General features: G+C 42.8%; 1 protein-coding gene across 7 annotated transcripts in view; it reads right to left on the minus strand.

The window, feature by feature from the left end:
- MUC4 (mucin 4, cell surface associated) overlaps positions 1–18,270 on the minus strand; it is a 51,172-nt gene that overhangs the window by 24,516 nt on the left and 8,386 nt on the right. For 3 of the 7 annotated variants that reach the window (XM_070789009.1, XM_070789020.1, XM_070789021.1), the window contains exons 1-3: positions 2,700–5,351; positions 1,505–1,624; positions 1,071–1,175 (exon numbers count right to left, since the gene is read on the minus strand). In XM_070789009.1, the coding sequence (XP_070645110.1) occupies positions 1,071–1,175; positions 1,505–1,624; positions 2,700–5,166 (2,692 nt within the window). In that variant the 5' untranslated portion in view covers positions 5,167–5,351. Of the gene's footprint in view, positions 1–1,070; positions 1,176–1,504; positions 1,625–2,699; positions 5,352–6,449; positions 7,506–18,270 lie in introns of those variants that run through there. The other 4 variants (XM_070789029.1, XM_070789018.1, XM_070789019.1 and 1 more) reach the window with 4 other exon arrangements.

An 18,270-nucleotide genomic window follows, 5' to 3' on the forward strand; every position in this document is an offset into this window, starting at 1 on the left:
AAGGCTGGTAGGGCATTTCACCTCCAAGAAGCCTTCCCCGACCCCATGGACTGTAGCCTGCCATGACCCCATGGGGTCATGACCCCATGGACTGTAGCCTGCCAGGCTCCTCTGTCCATGGGATTTTCCGGGAAAGAACCTTAGAGTGGGTTGCCATTTCCTACTCTAGGAGATGTCCCCGACCCAGGGATTGAACCAAAGTCTCTTGCATCTCCTGCATTGGCAGGCAGATTCTTTACCACTGAGCCACCTGGGAAGCCCTACACCGCTCTCCTGGCCTCCCGCAAATTTCTTCCTGACCCCAGCTGTGATGGCATCTACAGGATCTGTTACCTACAAGATTCCCTCACACATCAGCCTTGCTTCTCGGCACTTTTCACCTTATTTCTGGTAACCCCAAATTCTTTGGGGATCTCCTCCCCAGGTGACACCAGGACTGCTTTTCCTGTCCATGCCTTTATTCCAGCTGTTTAGGCCCTCCTGTCTGCATGGGGCACTTCCTCTCCCCAGTTCCTATTTACTCTTTCCAGGAAGCCTCCTCTTCACCTTGAATCCACCCCTGACATTCCCTTAGGGCCTTCCAATAAGTGCACCTAATATCCTGGGTTTGTTCCTCTAATGGCATCTACTGAGGCAGAAGATATGTCTCTCTCTAAACAGCCCCTTGGTCATTTCTGTATCTCTAGCTCCTAGCCCAGCACCATGTGCAAAGCCAGCCCTCAGCACCCAACTCTGATGCTCTTGCATTGTCCGCTGTAGGGCTCTTCTGATTTGAAACAACATAGTCTGTGAGCAAGCAGGATGAGACTAAACACTCAGTTACCCATCCCTATCAAGGGGATAGGGAGAGCAGCTGGACTTCCCATGACCCAGATGGAGCAGTGGAGAGATCCACAGAACCCCCAACAACTCACAAGGGCCGTCATTGGTAGATACAATCCAGCTGCCACAACTACAACCACCACGTCTAGCTCCATCCTCTTCCTCCGAGGGCAGAGAGGCTCTAGCTCTATGGAATCACTTGCCTTTCCCAGGGTTAACAGGGACTGATGCAGCTGTGGAGTGGGTACCTGTAGAAGTCCCAGGAGTGGAGGTGGTAAGGGTCTGGGAGGTTGTTGAGGGTAGTGATGCTGTGCTTCCCCCACAGTCTGCCTTCTGTGAGGTTGTGCTTTTTTCTGGGCAGGCAAGGAAAGAAGACTGGAGTGGGTGTGACAGTCAGAGAGTAGTAAAATTTAAGAGAGTCACAGACTTTAGGAGCTGGGAGAGACAGCTAGAAACCTGTGTTCTGGTCATCCCCAAACCACCCCCTGCAGAAAAGCAGTTATCTCCTGGGGTAGAGGGGATGGTGAGCCTGTGACCCACCATACCTGCCACTGACTTCATCTTCTCATGGACCTGACTTCCAGCTGGGAGTGCTAGCTCACGTCCTCTCTCAGGCACTCCTCTGAGCTGAATTGAGCTAACTGGGCTACTGTAAGAGACCAAGACCCCAGAGTCCCCCTACCTGATGTCTCAGCCTTCATGGTGGAGCCTGTGACTGTTGGAGAAGTGCTGGTAACAGACAGAGGAGTGGGGTGACTTGTGAATCGGGTGGCGGAGCTCCAGGTGACTGCAGGGTCAGGGGCTGATTGAGAGAATAAAGAATTAGTGGTGCTTGTTATGGAAAGTGAGGTGCCAACTGAGGTTCCCAGGGCGGTGTCGTGGTGGGTTGGTGCTGTCCACAGTCCTGTGATAGTGGTGGTAGACTGAGTTGTGTGACTGTCCCTGGAGGGTGCTGGGGTGAAGGTTGTCACTTCATCTGCAGTGGATGTACCCTGAAGAACACTTTTGGAGGTTGAGTGTCCACTTGGTTTGAATGAAGTTGCAGATGAGGCTATTTTGATTGTGCTCATCATGGGGGAGAATAAATTCATGGTTTGGGGTTCTTGTGTGGTCTGTGTGCCTTGTGTGGAAACTATTTGAGAAATAGCTGATGCTTCTTGAGGAGAGATGCTGGTAGACAGTGGGGTTGACTGCCTTGTTGGGACTATTACAGTTTGGATGAAGGAGATACAAACATGACTGTTTTGAAGGTTTGAGTCATACTGGAGCTTGTGCTGCTGATAAGAATACCCCCAGTGGTCTCTGTCCCTCGTGTCCAGTGAGTCTGGGAAAATGCTAACTGAGATATTCTCAGATAGCAGTATGTGGTTAGTTCTTCCTGTTTTCTACTGTTGAGACTTCAGATGTAACTCAAGAAATACTAGCAGGGGAGGTGGATGCTCTTTCTGTGATCAATGTACTGGCAGCTACTGGTGTTGACAATGGTTCTTTTTCTGACTGAGTTGTGTGGCTGTCACTGAAGGATGGAGAAGTGAGTGTTATTGTTTTATCTGGAGTAAATATCTCATAAGAAACATCTGTAGAGATTGAACTTTTAGTATAGGGCCATCCTGTGGTCTTTGTGTCTTTGCTTTAGTGAGGATGGAAAACCATAGATGTTTGTGGAGTTGAAGAACTGGTAGAAAGGAGTAGATTGTACTGATGACTGCCATGGTGTAGAAGCTTTAGGAGTGAATGGAGAAGAACTTCCAGTTACAAAAGGGGATTTGTCTATTGTGTTTCTTACAGTGTTGTCTGTTGACCTTTTGTTCCTAATATTTTTGATGTTACTGTAGGTGTATACCTCACATGGGGTGGGAATGAAGTGGTTGTTGTACCTGAAGGGGATGTCCTCTGGGAAGTGCCTTCTGTAGATCTGTGTGCATGTGTTGATGATGAGACAGTTGATGTTCTCACAGCTGTGATGGTGGTGGTTTGAGTTCCACTGGTGGTTTTCATGCTCGGAGTCTGGTGGTTCTGAGAAGATGCTGATGTTTTCCCAGTAGAAGTGGTGGAAGGTGGTAAAGTTGATTGTTTCTCTGGTCCAGTTGTCATTGACACTGTGGAGACTGGATGGATATGTCTCGGTAGAGTTGGTGATGTGTTCCTCGGGTTTCCTACAGTGGTATCTGCTGAGGTTTTTGTTCTCCATATTTTTGATGTTACTGTAGGTGTATGCCTCACATAGGGTGGGAATGAAGTGATTGTTGTACCTGAAGGAGATGTCCTCTGGGAAGTGTCTTCTGTAGATTTGAGTGCACGTGTCGATGATGAGAGAGTTGATGTTCTCACTGCTGTGATAGTGGTGGTTTGTGTTCCTCTGGTGGTCTTCATGCTCGGAGTCTGGTGGTTCTGAGAAGATGCTGATGTTTTCCCAGTAGAAGTGGTGGAAGGGGGTAAAGTTGATTGTTTCTCTGGTCCAGTTGTCATTGACACTGTGGAGACTGGATGGATATGTCTCGGTAGAGTTGGTGATGTGTTCCTCGGGTTTCCTACAGTGGTGTCTGCTGAGGTTTTTGTTCTCCATATTTTTGATGTTACTGTAGGTGTATGCCTCACATAGGGTGGGAATGAAGTGGTTGTTGTACCTGAAGGAGGTGTCCTCTGGGAAGTGTCTTCTGTAGATTTGAGTGCACGTGTCGATGATGAGAGAGTTGATGTTCTCACTGCTGTGATAGTGGTGGTTTGTGTTCCTCTGGTGGTCTTCATGCTCGGAGTCTGGTGGTTCTGAGAAGATGCTGATGTTTTCCCAGTAGAAGTGGTGGAAGGGGGTAAAGTTGATTGTTTCTCTGGTCCAGTTGTCATTGACACTGTGGAGACTGGATGGATATGTCTCGGTAGAGTTGGTGATGTGTTCCTCGGGTTTCCTACAGTGGTGTCTGCTGAGGTTTTTGTTCTCCATATTTTTGATGTTACTGTAGGTGTATGCCTCACATAGGGTGGGAATGAAGTGGTTGTTGTACCTGAAGGAGGTGTCCTCTGGGAAGTGCCTTCTCTAGATCTGTGTGCATGTGTTGATGATGAGACAGTTGATGTTCTCACAGCGGTGATGGTGGTGGTTTGAGTTCCACTGGTGGTTTTCATGCTTGGAGTCTGGTGGTTCTGAGGAGACATTGATGTTTTCCCAGTAGAAGTGGTGAAAGGGGGTAAGGTTGATTGTTTCTCTGATCCAGTTGTCATTGACACTGTGGAGACCGGATGGATATGTCTCGGTAGAGTTGGTGATGTGTTCCTCGGGTTTCCTACAGTGATGTCTGCTGAGGTTTTTGTTCTCCATATTTTTGATGTTACTGTAGGTGTATACCTCACATAGGGTGGGAATGAAGTGATTGTTGTACCTGAAGGAGATGTCCTCTGGGAAGTGTCTTCTGTAGATTTGAGTGCATGTGTCGATGATGAGACAGTTGATGTTCTCACTGCTGTGATAGTGGTGGTTTGTGTTCCTCTGGTGGTCTTCATGCTCGGAGTCTGGTGGTTCTGAGAAGATGCTGATGTTTTCCCAGTAGAAGTGGTGGAAGGGGGTAAAGTTGATTGTTTCTCTGGTCCAGTTGTCATTGACACTGTGGAGACCGGATGGATATGTCTCGGTAGAGTTGGTGATGTGTTCCTCGGGTTTCCTACAGTGGTGTCTGCTGAGGTTTTTGTTCTCCATATTTTTGATGTTACTGTAGGTGTTTGCCTCACATGGGGTGGGAATGAAGTGGTTGTTGTACCTGAAGGAGGTGTCCTCTGGGAAGTGCCTTCTCTAGATCTGTGTGCATGTGTTGATGATGAGACAGTTGATGTTCTCACAGCTGTGATGGTGGTGGTTTGAATTCCACTGGTGGTTTTCATGCTTGGAGTCTGGCGGTTCTGAGGAGACATTGATGTTTTCCCAGTAGAAGTGGTGGAAGGGGGTAAAGTTGATTGTTTCTCTGGTCCAGTTGTAATCGACACTGTGGAGACCGGATGGATATGTCTCAGTAGAGTTGGTGATGTGTTCCTCGGGTTTCCTACAGTGGTATCTGCTGAGGTTTTTGTTCTCCATATTTTTGATGTTACTGTAGGTGTATGCCTCACATAGGGTGGGAATGAAGTGATTGTTGTACCTGAAGGAGATGTCCTCTGGGAAGTGTCTTCTGTAGATTTGAGTGCACGTGTCGATGATGAGAGAGTTGATGTTCTCACTGCTGTGATGGTGGTGGTTTGTGTTCCTCTGGTGGTCTTCATGCTCGGAGTCTGGTGGTTCTGAGAAGATGCTGATGTTTTCCCAGTAGAAGTGGTGGAAGGGGGTAAAGTTGATTGTTTCTCTGGTCCAGTTGTCATTGACACTGTGGAGACTGGATGGATATGTCTCGGTAGAGTTGGTGATGTGTTCCTCGGGTTTCCTACAGTGGTGTCTGCTGAGGTTTTTGTTCTCCATATTTTTGATGTTACTGTAGGTGTATGCCTCACATAGGGTGGGAATGAAGTGGTTGTTGTACCTGAAGGAGGTGTCCTCTGGGAAGTGCCTTCTCTAGATCTGTGTGCATGTGTTGATGATGAGACAGTTGATGTTCTCACAGCGGTGATGGTGGTGGTTTGAGTTCCACTGGTGGTTTTCATGCTTGGAGTCTGGTGGTTCTGAGGAGACATTGATGTTTTCCCAGTAGAAGTGGTGAAAGGGGGTAAGGTTGATTGTTTCTCTGATCCAGTTGTCATTGACACTGTGGAGACCGGATGGATATGTCTCGGTAGAGTTGGTGATGTGTTCCTCGGGTTTCCTACAGTGATGTCTGCTGAGGTTTTTGTTCTCCATATTTTTGATGTTACTGTAGGTGTATACCTCACATAGGGTGGGAATGAAGTGATTGTTGTACCTGAAGGAGATGTCCTCTGGGAAGTGTCTTCTGTAGATTTGAGTGCATGTGTCGATGATGAGACAGTTGATGTTCTCACTGCTGTGATAGTGGTAGTTTGTGTTCCTCTGGTGGTCTTCATGCTCGGAGTCTGGTGGTTCTGAGAAGATGCTGATGTTTTCCCAGTAGAAGTGGTGGAAGGGGGTAAAGTTGATTGTTTCTCTGGTCCAGTTGTCATTGACACTGTGGAGACCAGATGGATATGTCTCGGTAGAGTTGGTGATGTGTTCCTCGGGTTTCCTACAGTGGTGTCTGCTGAGGTTTTTGTTCTCCATATTTTTGATGTTACTGTAGGTGTTTGCCTCACATGGGGTGGGAATGAAGTGGTTGTTGTACCTGAAGGAGGTGTCCTCTGGGAAGTGCCTTCTGTAGATCTGTGTGCACGTGTCGATGATGAGAGAGTTGATGTTCTCACTGCTGTGATAGTGGTGGTTTGTGTTCCTCTGGTGGTCTTCATGCTCGGAGTCTGGTGGTTCTGAGAAGATGCTGATGTTTTCCCAGTAGAAGTGGTGGAAGGGGGTAAAGTTGATTGTTTCTCTGGTCCAGTTGTCATTGACACTGTGGAGACTGGATGGATATGTCTCGGTAGAGTTGGTGATGTGTTCCTCGGGTTTCCTACAGTGGTGTCTGCTGAGGTTTTTGTTCTCCATATTTTTGATGTTACTGTAGGTGTTTGCCTCACATGGGGTAGGAATGAAGTGGTTGTTGTACCTGAAGGAGATGTCCTCTGGGAAGTGCCTTCTGTAGATCTGTGTGCATGTGTTGATGATGAGACAGTTGATGTTCTCACAGCTGTGATGGTGGTGGTTTGAATTCCACTGGTGGTTTTCATGCTTGGAGTCTGGCGGTTCTGAGGAGACATTGATGTTTTCCCAGTAGAAGTGGTGGAAGGGGGTAAAGTTGATTGTTTCTCTGGTCCAGTTGTCATTGACACTGTGGAGACCGGATGGATATGTCTCGGTAGAGTTGGTGATGTGTTCCTCGGGTTTCCTACAGTGGTATCTGCTGAGGTTTTTGTTCTCCATATTTTTGATATTACTGTAGTTGTTTGCCTCACATAGGGTGGGTATGAAGTGATTGTTGTACCTGAAGGAGATGTCCTCTGGGAAGTGTCTTCTGTAGATTTGAGTGCACGTGTCGATGATGAGACAGTTGATGTTCTCACTGCTGTGATGGTGGTGGTTTGTGTTCCTCTGGTCGTTTTCATGCTTGGGGTCTGGTGGTTCTGAGAAGATGCTGATGTCATTGGAGATGTATTGCTTACATTTGATGGGGAGAACGTTCTGTCTGTTGAGGTTGGTGCTGTCAACATTTTTGATTTTGTTGCAAGCGTGTGACTCATGCCAGATGAGACTGAAGAGATTGTTTTGCCATGGGTAGTTTTCAATTGTGTTGCATGTCCACTTGAAGTGGATGAAGGTAATGACTGCCTCACTTCTGTGATGGTGGTGGTTTGGGATTCTTCCTTGGTCTTTCTGAGCTGAGCCTGATAGTTTTGAGTAGTGGAACTGGAATAAAATGCCTTTGATTGTCTCTTTCCTCCAGCTGCTATTGAGACTGCTGAGGTGACTGGATCAAAGCTGCTAGTATCAGAGGGTGATATTTCCTTTGCTTGACCTACAGTGATGTTGGCTGAGGTTGTTCCTGTCATCAGTTCTGATGATGTGGGAGGTGTGTGGCTGATGCTGGAAGGGGACAGGTCCTCAGTAACACTGCTTGTCAGACAGTTTTTGCTTGTCAAAGATGCCCACTGGGTTTGGGCAGTGCCTGTAAATATAAGATACAAGGACTCATGAGACAAGAGAGTTTCCTTCTGTGATGTTGGAGTTTATAATACAATTATTTTTCACATGTAGCACTCTATATCACAGTGCTTCATAATGAATGGCTGCAGAATTAATTATTAAACCATGTCTAAGATTTCTTTTCTCGTGCTCCAAAATCACAGATTTTATTTTCTTGGGCTCCAAAATCATTGGCAGCAGTGACTGCAGCCATGAAATTAAAAGACTCTTGCTTCTTAGAAGGAAAGCTATGACAAACCTAGACAATATATTAAAAAGCAGAGACATCGCTTTGCAGACAAAGGTCCATAGAGTCAAAGCTATGGTCCTTCCAGTAGTCATATATGGATGTGAGAGTTGGTCCATAAAGAATGCTGAGTGACAAAGAACTGATGCTCTCAAACTGTGGTGTTGGAGAAGACTCTTAAGACTCCCTTGGACTGCAAGGAGATCAAACCAGTCAGTCCTAAAGGAAATCAATCCTGAATACTCATTAGAAGTACTGTTGCTGAAGCTGGGGCTCCAATATTTTGGTCACCTGATGAAAAGAGGTGACTCATTAGAAAAGACTTGGATATGGGGAAGTTTGAGGGCAGGGGAGAAGGAGGCAACAGAGGATGAAATGGTTGGATGGCATCGCTGACTCAATGGATATGAGTTTGAGCAAACTTCGAGAGATAATGAAGGACAGGGAGGCCTGGTGGACTGCAGTCCACAAGGTCATAAAGAGTTTGACATGATTTAGCAACTAAACAACAAACAACAAGATTTCTACCAATACTGTGCCACCTAGTCATAAATAATACTGCAATGAATGTCTTTGTGCTAACATTTTCTCCATTACCATAAATTTTCTGGGTTTGCTCATTGAAATTGGCTCAATACACTCCAACTTTCCCCATATAAGGCTTATATGGAAGCCAAGCTACATGAGCTTCCATCCTAGAACAGTGTTTTAATTAAAATACACACACTGTTTATTCAATCACAAAATTTCAAAATTTTGCATATCTTATACAAATATTGTTCAAACATGATAAAGGAAATGAATAGCCTTCTGTATTTTTCATAGCCTCTTCTTCTTTTCCTTAACCTAGTGTTCATCTCTCAGTTTTCCTTCCCACCTGTCTCCTAATCCCATCTCTAAAAAGTTTTCACTCCCCGCCTCCACCCCCCCCCCCCCCCCGCGACAATCTTGAGTTCTTTTCTTTCTCTCTCATTGTTGTTGTTTAGTTGCTAAGTCATGTCCAGCTCTTTGGGATCCCTTTGACTGTAGCCTGCCAGGATCCTCCATCCATGGGATTTCCTAGGCAAGAATTCTGGAGTGGGTTGTCATTTCCTTCTCCTGGGTATCTTCCCAACTCAGGAATCGAACCCATGTCTCCTGCATTGGCAGGAGGATTCTTTGCCATTGAGCCACCAGGGAAGCCTTTCTCTCTTGTATCTCATCTCAAACACCTAAGAATTTTGCTGACCCATCAGGACCTTCTTCAAAAAGCAAGAAAAGGGAAACATTATGAACTTGTGTATTTGAATACCTAATATGACTAGATATATGTACTGCTGACAGCACACGTCAATTACTTGTACTGTCTCACATGACTTTGTTTACCAGTATAAAGTATTTGGGAAGCCACCAGGGAAGCCCAAGAATACTGGAGTGGGTAGCCTATCCCTTCTCCAGAGGATCGTCCTGACCCAGGAATCAAATCAGGGTCTCCTGCATTGCAGGCAAATACTTTACCAACTGAGCTACCAGGGAAGCCCAAATCATTTGGGAGTGCACCTAATAATACAAGAGAATTTATGAGGACTCAAGTGTATAAGTGACTCGCTCTTCTCTGGAATATTTTTTTTTTTTTCGGGAGGAGGACTCTCTTATATTCAGATATATATTTTTTATTTCATTTTACTGTCATCTTTTTGGGTGGTCCCTCTTCCTACAATCCAGAACTTTCCCTACTTTTTTTTTTAACTGGGAGTAATATGAGTTCTGGTTATTTGTAAAATCACGTGGGAGGTCCTGAAAACAGACCAACCTCAGCAAGCTGTTTTAACAAACCTCAGCAAGCTGTTTCTCAAGGCACCATTGCCTTACAATTGCCAGCAGGCGGGCAAGTAGGTGAGGCACAGAGCCGGGCCTAAGCTACTTTTGGATACATTCCTGTTACTTTCTTTTTCAATCAGAAGGGGGAAAAATCAATATAATAATAATGAATATGTAATAATGATCCACCTTTGATTGCATTAGTCCAACACAGTCATAAAATATAGCTTTTAATGTTGTTTTTTTTTAATCAGAGGAAGAAGCCCAGGAAGACAAAAGTGCCTAGGGCCCATAAAAGTCATTGGATGGCCCTTTTTATAGATACTCTCAACAAAAGTCTATACCCAGTGTTAAAGACAGAGGAATAATAGTAGCAGTTTATTGATGACAATCTAATTTCATTTTATATTTTACATTAGTTCAGGTACATTATCTGATTTTTTCACCCAAACTACCTTTAACTTAAAAAAATTTTTTCTTTTAAAAAACACAGAGCTAACATCTTTTTGATTTAACCCTTAGGTGGACAATAAATTTTTTCCAATACAATTTGTTGTATACAACAATGAATCCAGTTTTAGTAAATTTGCAGTATTTAGTTCTTTACAGAAATACTTTTCCCATTAATCAGGAGATGTTCTCTTAAGAAACATGAACATTAAGGCTAAGACACTACTCTTTCTTTGAAAAGAGCTCTTTTCTCCAAGGGGAAAATAGCCAGTTTTTTTTTTTTTTTTAATTAATAATTTTTTTATTGAAGGATAATTGCTTTACAGAATTTTGTTGTTTTCTGTCAAACATCAACATGAATCAGCCATAGATATCTATATATATCCTCTCCCTTTTGAATAGCTGTTTTTTTAAAATACTTACGAGAAGGGGACGGATTTTTCATGATTAGCCAGATTCAAAACACTCCTCTAGACGCTCCCTGGTGGTCTAGTGGTTAGGATTCGGCCCTCTCAAAACACTCCTCTAGGTGCTGAGTGCTCTGACATTCATTCAAGGCTTCAAAAGTAATTTTGTCAACTGTGAATGTGTGTTTGTGCTCAGTCACTCAGTTGTGTTTGACTCTTGCAACACCATGGTGGTAGCCTGAAAGGCTCCTCTGTCCATGGGATTCTCCAGGCAAGAATACTCCCTTCTCCAGGAGATCTTCCCCACTTTCTCTTCTTAAAAAAGCGATTTGATGGATAAACAAGTTCCTACAGTATAGTAAATGGAAGTATATTCAATATCCTGTGATAACCATAATGGCAAAGGATATATATGTGTAGCTGAGGCACTTTACTGTACAGCAGAAGTTTATACAACATCGTTAAGTCCACTATACTTCAATACAACTTTGACTTTCAAGTGAGGGAGAGTGACTATGAATCAGCTCTAATTAATTAAAAAGTGACTCACCCTGTAGCTCTAATTTGTTGAAAGTGACTCACCTACTATTTATTAATAGTAACTAATTACAGGTGACATGCTTCTAAGCCGGTATGGATAAATGCACAGATTGAGCTGCAGACCTGTGTTAGAAAGTCCTTGGGTTTCTACTTCACCCAAAATGACTCTGCTTCAATTTTATTTTTTTTCAGTTCCACAAGTATTTATTAAGCACTTATCTGAGCAATCTGCTTCAACTTTAAAAGGGGACTTCCACAAACACATGAAAAGATGCTCAACATCACTCATTATCAGAGAAATGCAAATCAAAACCACTATGAGGTACCATTTCACACCAGTCAGAATGGCTGTGATCCAAAAGTCTACAAATAATAAATGCTGGAGAGAGTGTGGAGAAAAGGGAACCCTCTTACACTGTTGGTGGGAATGCAAACTAGTACAGCCACTATGGAGAACAGTGTGGAGATTCCTTAAAAAACTGGAAATAGAACTGCCTTATGATCCAGCAATCCCACTGCTGGGCATACACACTGAGGAAACCAGAAGGGAAAGAGACACGTGTACCCCAATGTTCATCGCAGCACTGTTTATAATAGCCAGGACATGGAAGCAACCTAGATGTCCATCAGCAGATGAATGGATAAGAAAGCAGTGGTACATATACACAATGGAGTATTACTCAGCCATTAAAAAGAATACATTTGAATCAGTTCTAATGAGGTGGATGAAACTGGAGCCTATTATACAGAGTGAAGTAATCCAGAAGGAAAAACACCAATACAGTATACTAACGCATATATATGGAATTTAGAAAGATGGTAACAATAACCCTGTGTACGAGACAACAAAAGAGACAGTGATGTATAGAACAGTCTTATGGACTCTGTGGGAGAGGGAGAGGGTGGGAAGATTTGGGAGAATGGCATTGAAACATGTAAAATATCACGTAAGAAACGAGATGCCAGTCCAGGTTCGATGCACGATACTGGATGCTTGGGGCTAGTGCACTGGGACGACCCAGAGGGATGGTATGGGGAGGGAGCAGGGAGGAGGGTTCAGGATAGGGAACACATGTATACCTGTGGCGGATTCATTTTGATATTTGGCAAAACTAATACAATTATGTAAAGTTTAAAAATAAAATAAAATTAAAAAAAAAATAAATAAGTAAAAAGGGACTTCCTTTATTCAGAATAATGAGTAGACTTGCTTATAGGACTCCATATTCTATACTTGCTCTCTCCTCAGTAAATTTCCAAAACTCCGTTTCTCTAGTTTGGATTGGAAGACATACCTCTGCAATTATCATCAGACATTATATTTCCCTAAGAACATAAACAAAAGCAATACTCTGTCATCTGGCTTTGAGTCACCAGACAGAAGCTATTTACATACCAAACTTACTAAACTTATTATAGATTCTCAGCAATTAAGAGAAGGCAATGGCAACCCACTCCAGTACTCTTGCCTGGAAAATCCCATGGACGGAGGAGCCTAGTAGGCTGCAGTCCATGGGGTCTCTGAGTCAGACATGACTGAGCGACTTCACTTTCACTTTTCATTTTCATGCATTGGAGAAGGAAATGGCAACCCACTCCAGTGTTCTTGCCTGGAGAATCCCAGTGACAGGGAAGCCTGGTGGGCTGCTGTCTATGGGGTCGCACAGAGTCGGACGCAACTGAAGCAACTTAGCAGCAATTAAACCTTTTCAGAACCTGCATCACCTCTGTTAAAATCAATATCAATAGCAAAAGTTTTATGATTGCACAACCCAAATTCTTAAGTAAAGGTTTTTGTTTGTTCATTGAAGTAGTGCAGCTCCATTTCCAGCAAAATGACAGAAGAGATAAGCCTTTACAAAACCTGCAAATGCCAGATAATGTATAAGAAATGTTTTCTATAAATTGAGTATCTTCTGCATAACCTGAAATCCTCAGTGAAAAGATGGCCTAGAAAAACCAGAAAGATAAAAAAGAAAAAGAAAGCTGAATGAACAATATAATTAAGAACAGAGTTTAGTGATAGAAAAACAGTTGAAAACAGAATTAATAAGGCCAAAACTTGGTTTTTTGGAAGATAAAATAAGCACACTGCTAGCAGAAGGAAAGATATAATAAAGATCAGAGCAAACAAATGAGATAGAGAATAGAAAAACAATAGAGAGAATTAATTAAACTAAAAGTTGGTTCTTTGGAAAGATCCAATATTGATAAACTTTTACCTAGACTGACTAAAGGGAAAAAAAGAAAGAAAACTCAAATTACTAAAACTAAAACTAAATAAGAATGGGGGCATTATTACCAATTCTAGAGAAATTTGAAGGATTATAAGCGATTACTATGAACAATTATATACCAGCAAACTGGATAACCTAAATAAAATGATCAATGTGTCTCCTAGAAACACAAAATCTATCAAGACTAAATTATGGACAAATAGAAAATCTAAATAGACATACAACTTGTAAGGAGATTGAACAAACAAAGAAAAGCACTGGACCTGATGGCTTCACTAGTAAATTCTACCAAACACTTGAAGAAGAACACCAATCCTTCTCACACTTTTCCAATAAATCGAAGAGGAAGGACTACTTTCTAACATCCAGCATTACCTTGATACTAAACCCAGGCAAAGACACTATAGGAAAAGAAAATGATATCCCTTATGACAATATTCCTTATAAACATTGATGTAAAAATCCTCAACAAAACAATAGCAAACTGAATTCAGCAGTATATTAAAAGGATTATACACCATGACCAAATGAGATTTATTTCTGAAAAGCAATATTGATTCAACATAAGAAACTTGATCAATGTGATATATCATATTAACAAAATGAAGGTGGGAAATGACATGATCATCTAAACTGATGCAGAAAAAGCATTTGATAAAATTTGACACTCTTTCATGATAAAAAGCCTCAACAAACTAGAAGTAGAGGGAAACTACATCATTATAATGAAAGTCATATATGAAAATGCCATAGCAAATATCATCCTCAATGGTGAAACACTGCAGTGTTTCTCTCCAAGATCAAGAACAAGGCAAGGGTGCCTGTTTTTGCCACTTCTATTCAACACAGTACTGGATATTAGTATTAGTCATTCAGTCGTGTCTGACTCTTTCAACCCCATGGACTATAGCCCTCCAGACTCCTCTGTTCATGGGATTATTCAGGCAAGAATACTGGAGCGGATTGCCATTCCCTTCTCCAAGGGATCTTCCTCACCCAGAGATCGAATCTGGGTCTCCTGTATTGCAGGTGGATTCTTTACCATTTGAACCAGCAAGGAAGCTGTATAATACAAAAAATTATAGCCCAAAGGTCAAGCAATACAAAATTTAATAAATATTGAGAAGAATCCAACAGTTAATAGAATAAAATTCTAGCCAGTATCTACTTTTGTGTAAATAAAAGATTATCATATAGAAAACTTGTTCTATTAAAAGTGTCTTCTAGAAAGGGAAGAAATTATAAAGAAACAGGCTATGTTAGAGATCTAGTTAAGTGCCCTCCTTTTACAAATTAGAGACTGAGACTCGATCTTAATAAGTAACTTGTCCAAGATAAGTACTGGGAGTTCAAGCCAAATCAATTACACAAGAAAAAAAAATAAATTAAAAGTCATCCAAATTGGAATGAGAAATAAGTAAAATTATCCCTGTTTGCAGATGAAGATGTGGGACGATTGGAACCCTTGTTCTCTGTTGGTGGGAACATAAAATGATATAGTCAGTATGGCAGGAACAGTATGGCAGTTCCTTAAAAATAATAAAAATAGAATTACCCTATGATCCAGTAAGTAAGTCCCATACATCAGCAAAAAAAAAGAGTTTTTTGGTGGTAGTGTTTTTTTAGTGACAAATATAAAGTACTGAAGAATAAATCTAACAAATGATGTGGCTAATCTTTATGGACAAAGTTAAATGATATTGAAATATATTAAAGAAGACATACTCATTATATAAAAATTATAAAATACAAATCCTTCAAAGACCAAATCCCATAATCTTTAGACAATCACATTGTTATGTGTCCTTCTATAATTATTCTTATGCTTTAAAAAATACATAGTTACCTAGTATATATAACTTTGCATCCTTTTAAAAAATTTCATCTGATATAATAAGCATTTCTTCATGTTTTTATTCTTTGTGCAGACACCCGGAAGAAAGACAGACCTTTTTTATCTTGGATGGCAGTTCTTTGTCTTCCTCTGTTTGTAGGCCTGGAAAAGCTGGCTCAGGGGGATTGGGCCAGCTAAGGTCAACAGCAAGATCTTGGATGTCGTAGGTAAACGCTGACTAGGCTCTGGAGGCTTCCCTTTACTAACAAAGCCACTCCATCAACCTGAATACCTGCATTATTACCATTCCCATCTCCCTACAAAGAGCAGTAGCACTGGGGCAGGTCTATCTCCTAGAGCACTTCCTCCATTGTGTCCTGCAATAACAACCTCTCTGTGAAATAATGGGAGCTCAAGGATCACGTACCCTTTGCTTGTAAGTTTTTCCTTAATAAACCTTACTTTATGTTCTTTCCATGTGTTACTAGTGTGTTGTGAGTGGAGGGGGAGGGAAGAGAGAGAGAGAGTCTGCGTCCCTTGTGGAACACTGGACATCATTTTTACATCAAATAATATTCCCATATTAACTTACTGTTGGACACTTAGCCTGTTTCCAGTGTATTGCTATTATAAACAAAGTTTTGATCACTGTCTTTCTGAATGATATTTTGTTTTGTTTTCTTTGTTCAGCTCATTTCCTCAACATAAATTTCTGTAAGTAGAATGACTGGTTAATGCTTATAAAAGTCTTCATGTCATTAATGAAAGCTGAAAGAGTTAGTCACTCAGTCGTGTCAACCCCATGGACTGTAGCCTGCCAGGCTCCTCTGTCCATGGAATTCTCCAGGCATGAATACTGGAGTGGGTAATCATTTCCTTCTCCAGGGGATCTTCCAGACCCAGGAATTGAACCCGGGGTCTCCTGCGTTGCAGGCAGATTCTTTACCGTCTGAGCCATCATGGAAGCCCCATGTCATTAATACATAGTGCCAAATTTCTTTGCAGAAAAGTCATGCCAAAGTGTAGTCCCGTTGGCAGTGGATGAGCGAGAATGGCCCAATATCTTCTTCCTTTGAGAAAAATCTTGTCAAACAGGGCTGTGTCCTTTTGAACCTTTAGAAAACTTGCTAACTATGAGGTGAGTTGATTAGAGTCTCCTGTTCCAGCGTGTCTCCCACAAAGTTTCAGTTTTCTGCTCTTGTTTCCTGATTTGTGGGGATCTTTGCCAGCTGTGCCTAGGGCAGTGGAGAGCCAAGGAAATCACCCAATGGCAAGATTCACCCTGAAGAGAAAATTGACTCACCGATGGGCAGCAGTGCCCTGAAAGGTGTGTAGAAGCTGGAGGAAAGAGACAGAACCATTCGCCTTGCTGTCCTGTGCAGGGAGCCTGGGCCATCTGTGCGTGTGTCAGTCTCAGAAGGGGCACAGCCCCCGTGCTCATGCGGACGCAGCCGCAGTCCCTCTCACAGAGGAGAAACGAGGATGTATGACTTGTTGCTCACAGAGAGCTGGGTCTGCGCTTCCCAGGTCAAGGATGAGGATGTTGTCCTCTCAGACATTCTTGGCGACTAAAGGCTGAAATTTCTGAGAGCTTTCTTTGTTGGGGGTGATTTCAGGCTTCTGCCCCTCTGTGGTCAGGATTTGATAGCTGAAGACTTTCCAAAGCTGTCCCTCAGAGGTAATGGGTTGGTGTTAGATGAAGGATGTGAAGGCCACTGGAGTCCCTGCTCTAGGAACTGTGGCCGTGGAACTGGTGGCTGTGGTTCGTGTTCTTGCTGTTATCTTAGAGGAAACAGAAACTGTGGCCACTATTGTGTCTGCTGGGTATTTTTCCTCCATTGTTCCTAGAATTCGATGAGGAAAGATGCTAATTCCAAATGCCCTTAGGATGACTGAGCTCATGATAGAGCCAGGGCCTGGAATGATGCCTGGTGTACAGGAATTACTTCACAGACTTCTGTTGAATGGATGAACTCAAGGTATCCTCATCCCTTGGTTGGTTCCTTCAGCTGAGGTTGGAGAGAGGGTTAAACGGCACCTATTTCTCCTGTGACTGTCACAGTGGTCCAGGAGCCAGGAGGAGAACAATACAATGGCCACAGTCCGGGAAGTGTGAACACGGCTGTGGCAAAAGGTAGCCAGACTCCTGAGGCTTCCGTAGGCTAGGAAGCTGTGCCTGCCTTAGTGGGGGTCAGGGAGAGATGAGCTCCAAGACCAAGATGGTGGAAGCTGGAGATGGGGGCATTGGGGAAAAAGAAAGCTGGAGTGGTGCTGGTAAGCTGATGGTCAAAGCTGGATTGTGACAATTTTTGACTTGGTTCCAGAGCTTCTGGAATTATCATCAGGGTAAACTTGGTATTGCCACACCAGATGCTGGGAGACATTAGATTAAATAACTTGTGGTGATATCCAAGGTGAAGAAATGGTGGTCAATAGGCATTGTTTGGGATATGACTTCAGTGAGTATAGTTGGAAAGGAGAGACAAAGTTCTTGCTTTGAAGCCAGCTATAATGATGAATTCTAAATGATTCTATTTGATGTTATTGACATAATTTTTTTTCAGTCAGCTCTAAGAAGGTGGCTCCATTTACTGATGAGGAAAGGGAAGAAAGGCTTAAGAAATCTGTAACAACATCAGTGATTTTTCCATTGTCCTGGTTCCCTCAGAACACAGGTCAGCTGGTCTTTGACTTGAAGGAATAGAGAATGAAGTGGGAAAATGATATGGTAGTAGCTATTATGATTCAGTGTTTGGTTGTTTTAGCTGTGATTCCAGACAAACACGGTACCTCTGATGCCCCCTAACAAGGTCCTTTCTGAGGCTGACAGTGACAAGTCAATGGAGACAAGGCCACAGAGTACTTAAGAGTGTGGGTTCCACAGATTCACAGACATGGAAACAAACTTATGGTCTCCAAAGGGGAAGAGGGGAGGGATAAATTAGGAATCTAGGATGAACAGGTATACACTGGTGGTGGTTTAGTGGCTAAGTTGTGTCCGACTCTTGTGACCCCACGGACTGTAGCCCGTCAGGCTCTTCTGTCCATGAGATTTTTCAGGCAAGAATACTGGAGTGGGTTGCCATTTCCTTCTCCAGGGGATCTTCTGGACCCGGGAATCAAACCTGGTTCTCCTGCATTGCAGGCAAATTACTGCATTGTAGGCAGATTCTTTACTGACTGAGCGAAGACTGAGAGAAGCCTAACAGATACACCTTCAGTTCAGTTCAGTT

This window comes from Bos indicus, chromosome 1 (genome assembly GCF_029378745.1).
Source record: "Bos indicus isolate NIAB-ARS_2022 breed Sahiwal x Tharparkar chromosome 1, NIAB-ARS_B.indTharparkar_mat_pri_1.0, whole genome shotgun sequence".
NCBI classification, from domain to species: Eukaryota; Metazoa; Chordata; class Mammalia; order Artiodactyla; family Bovidae; genus Bos; species Bos indicus.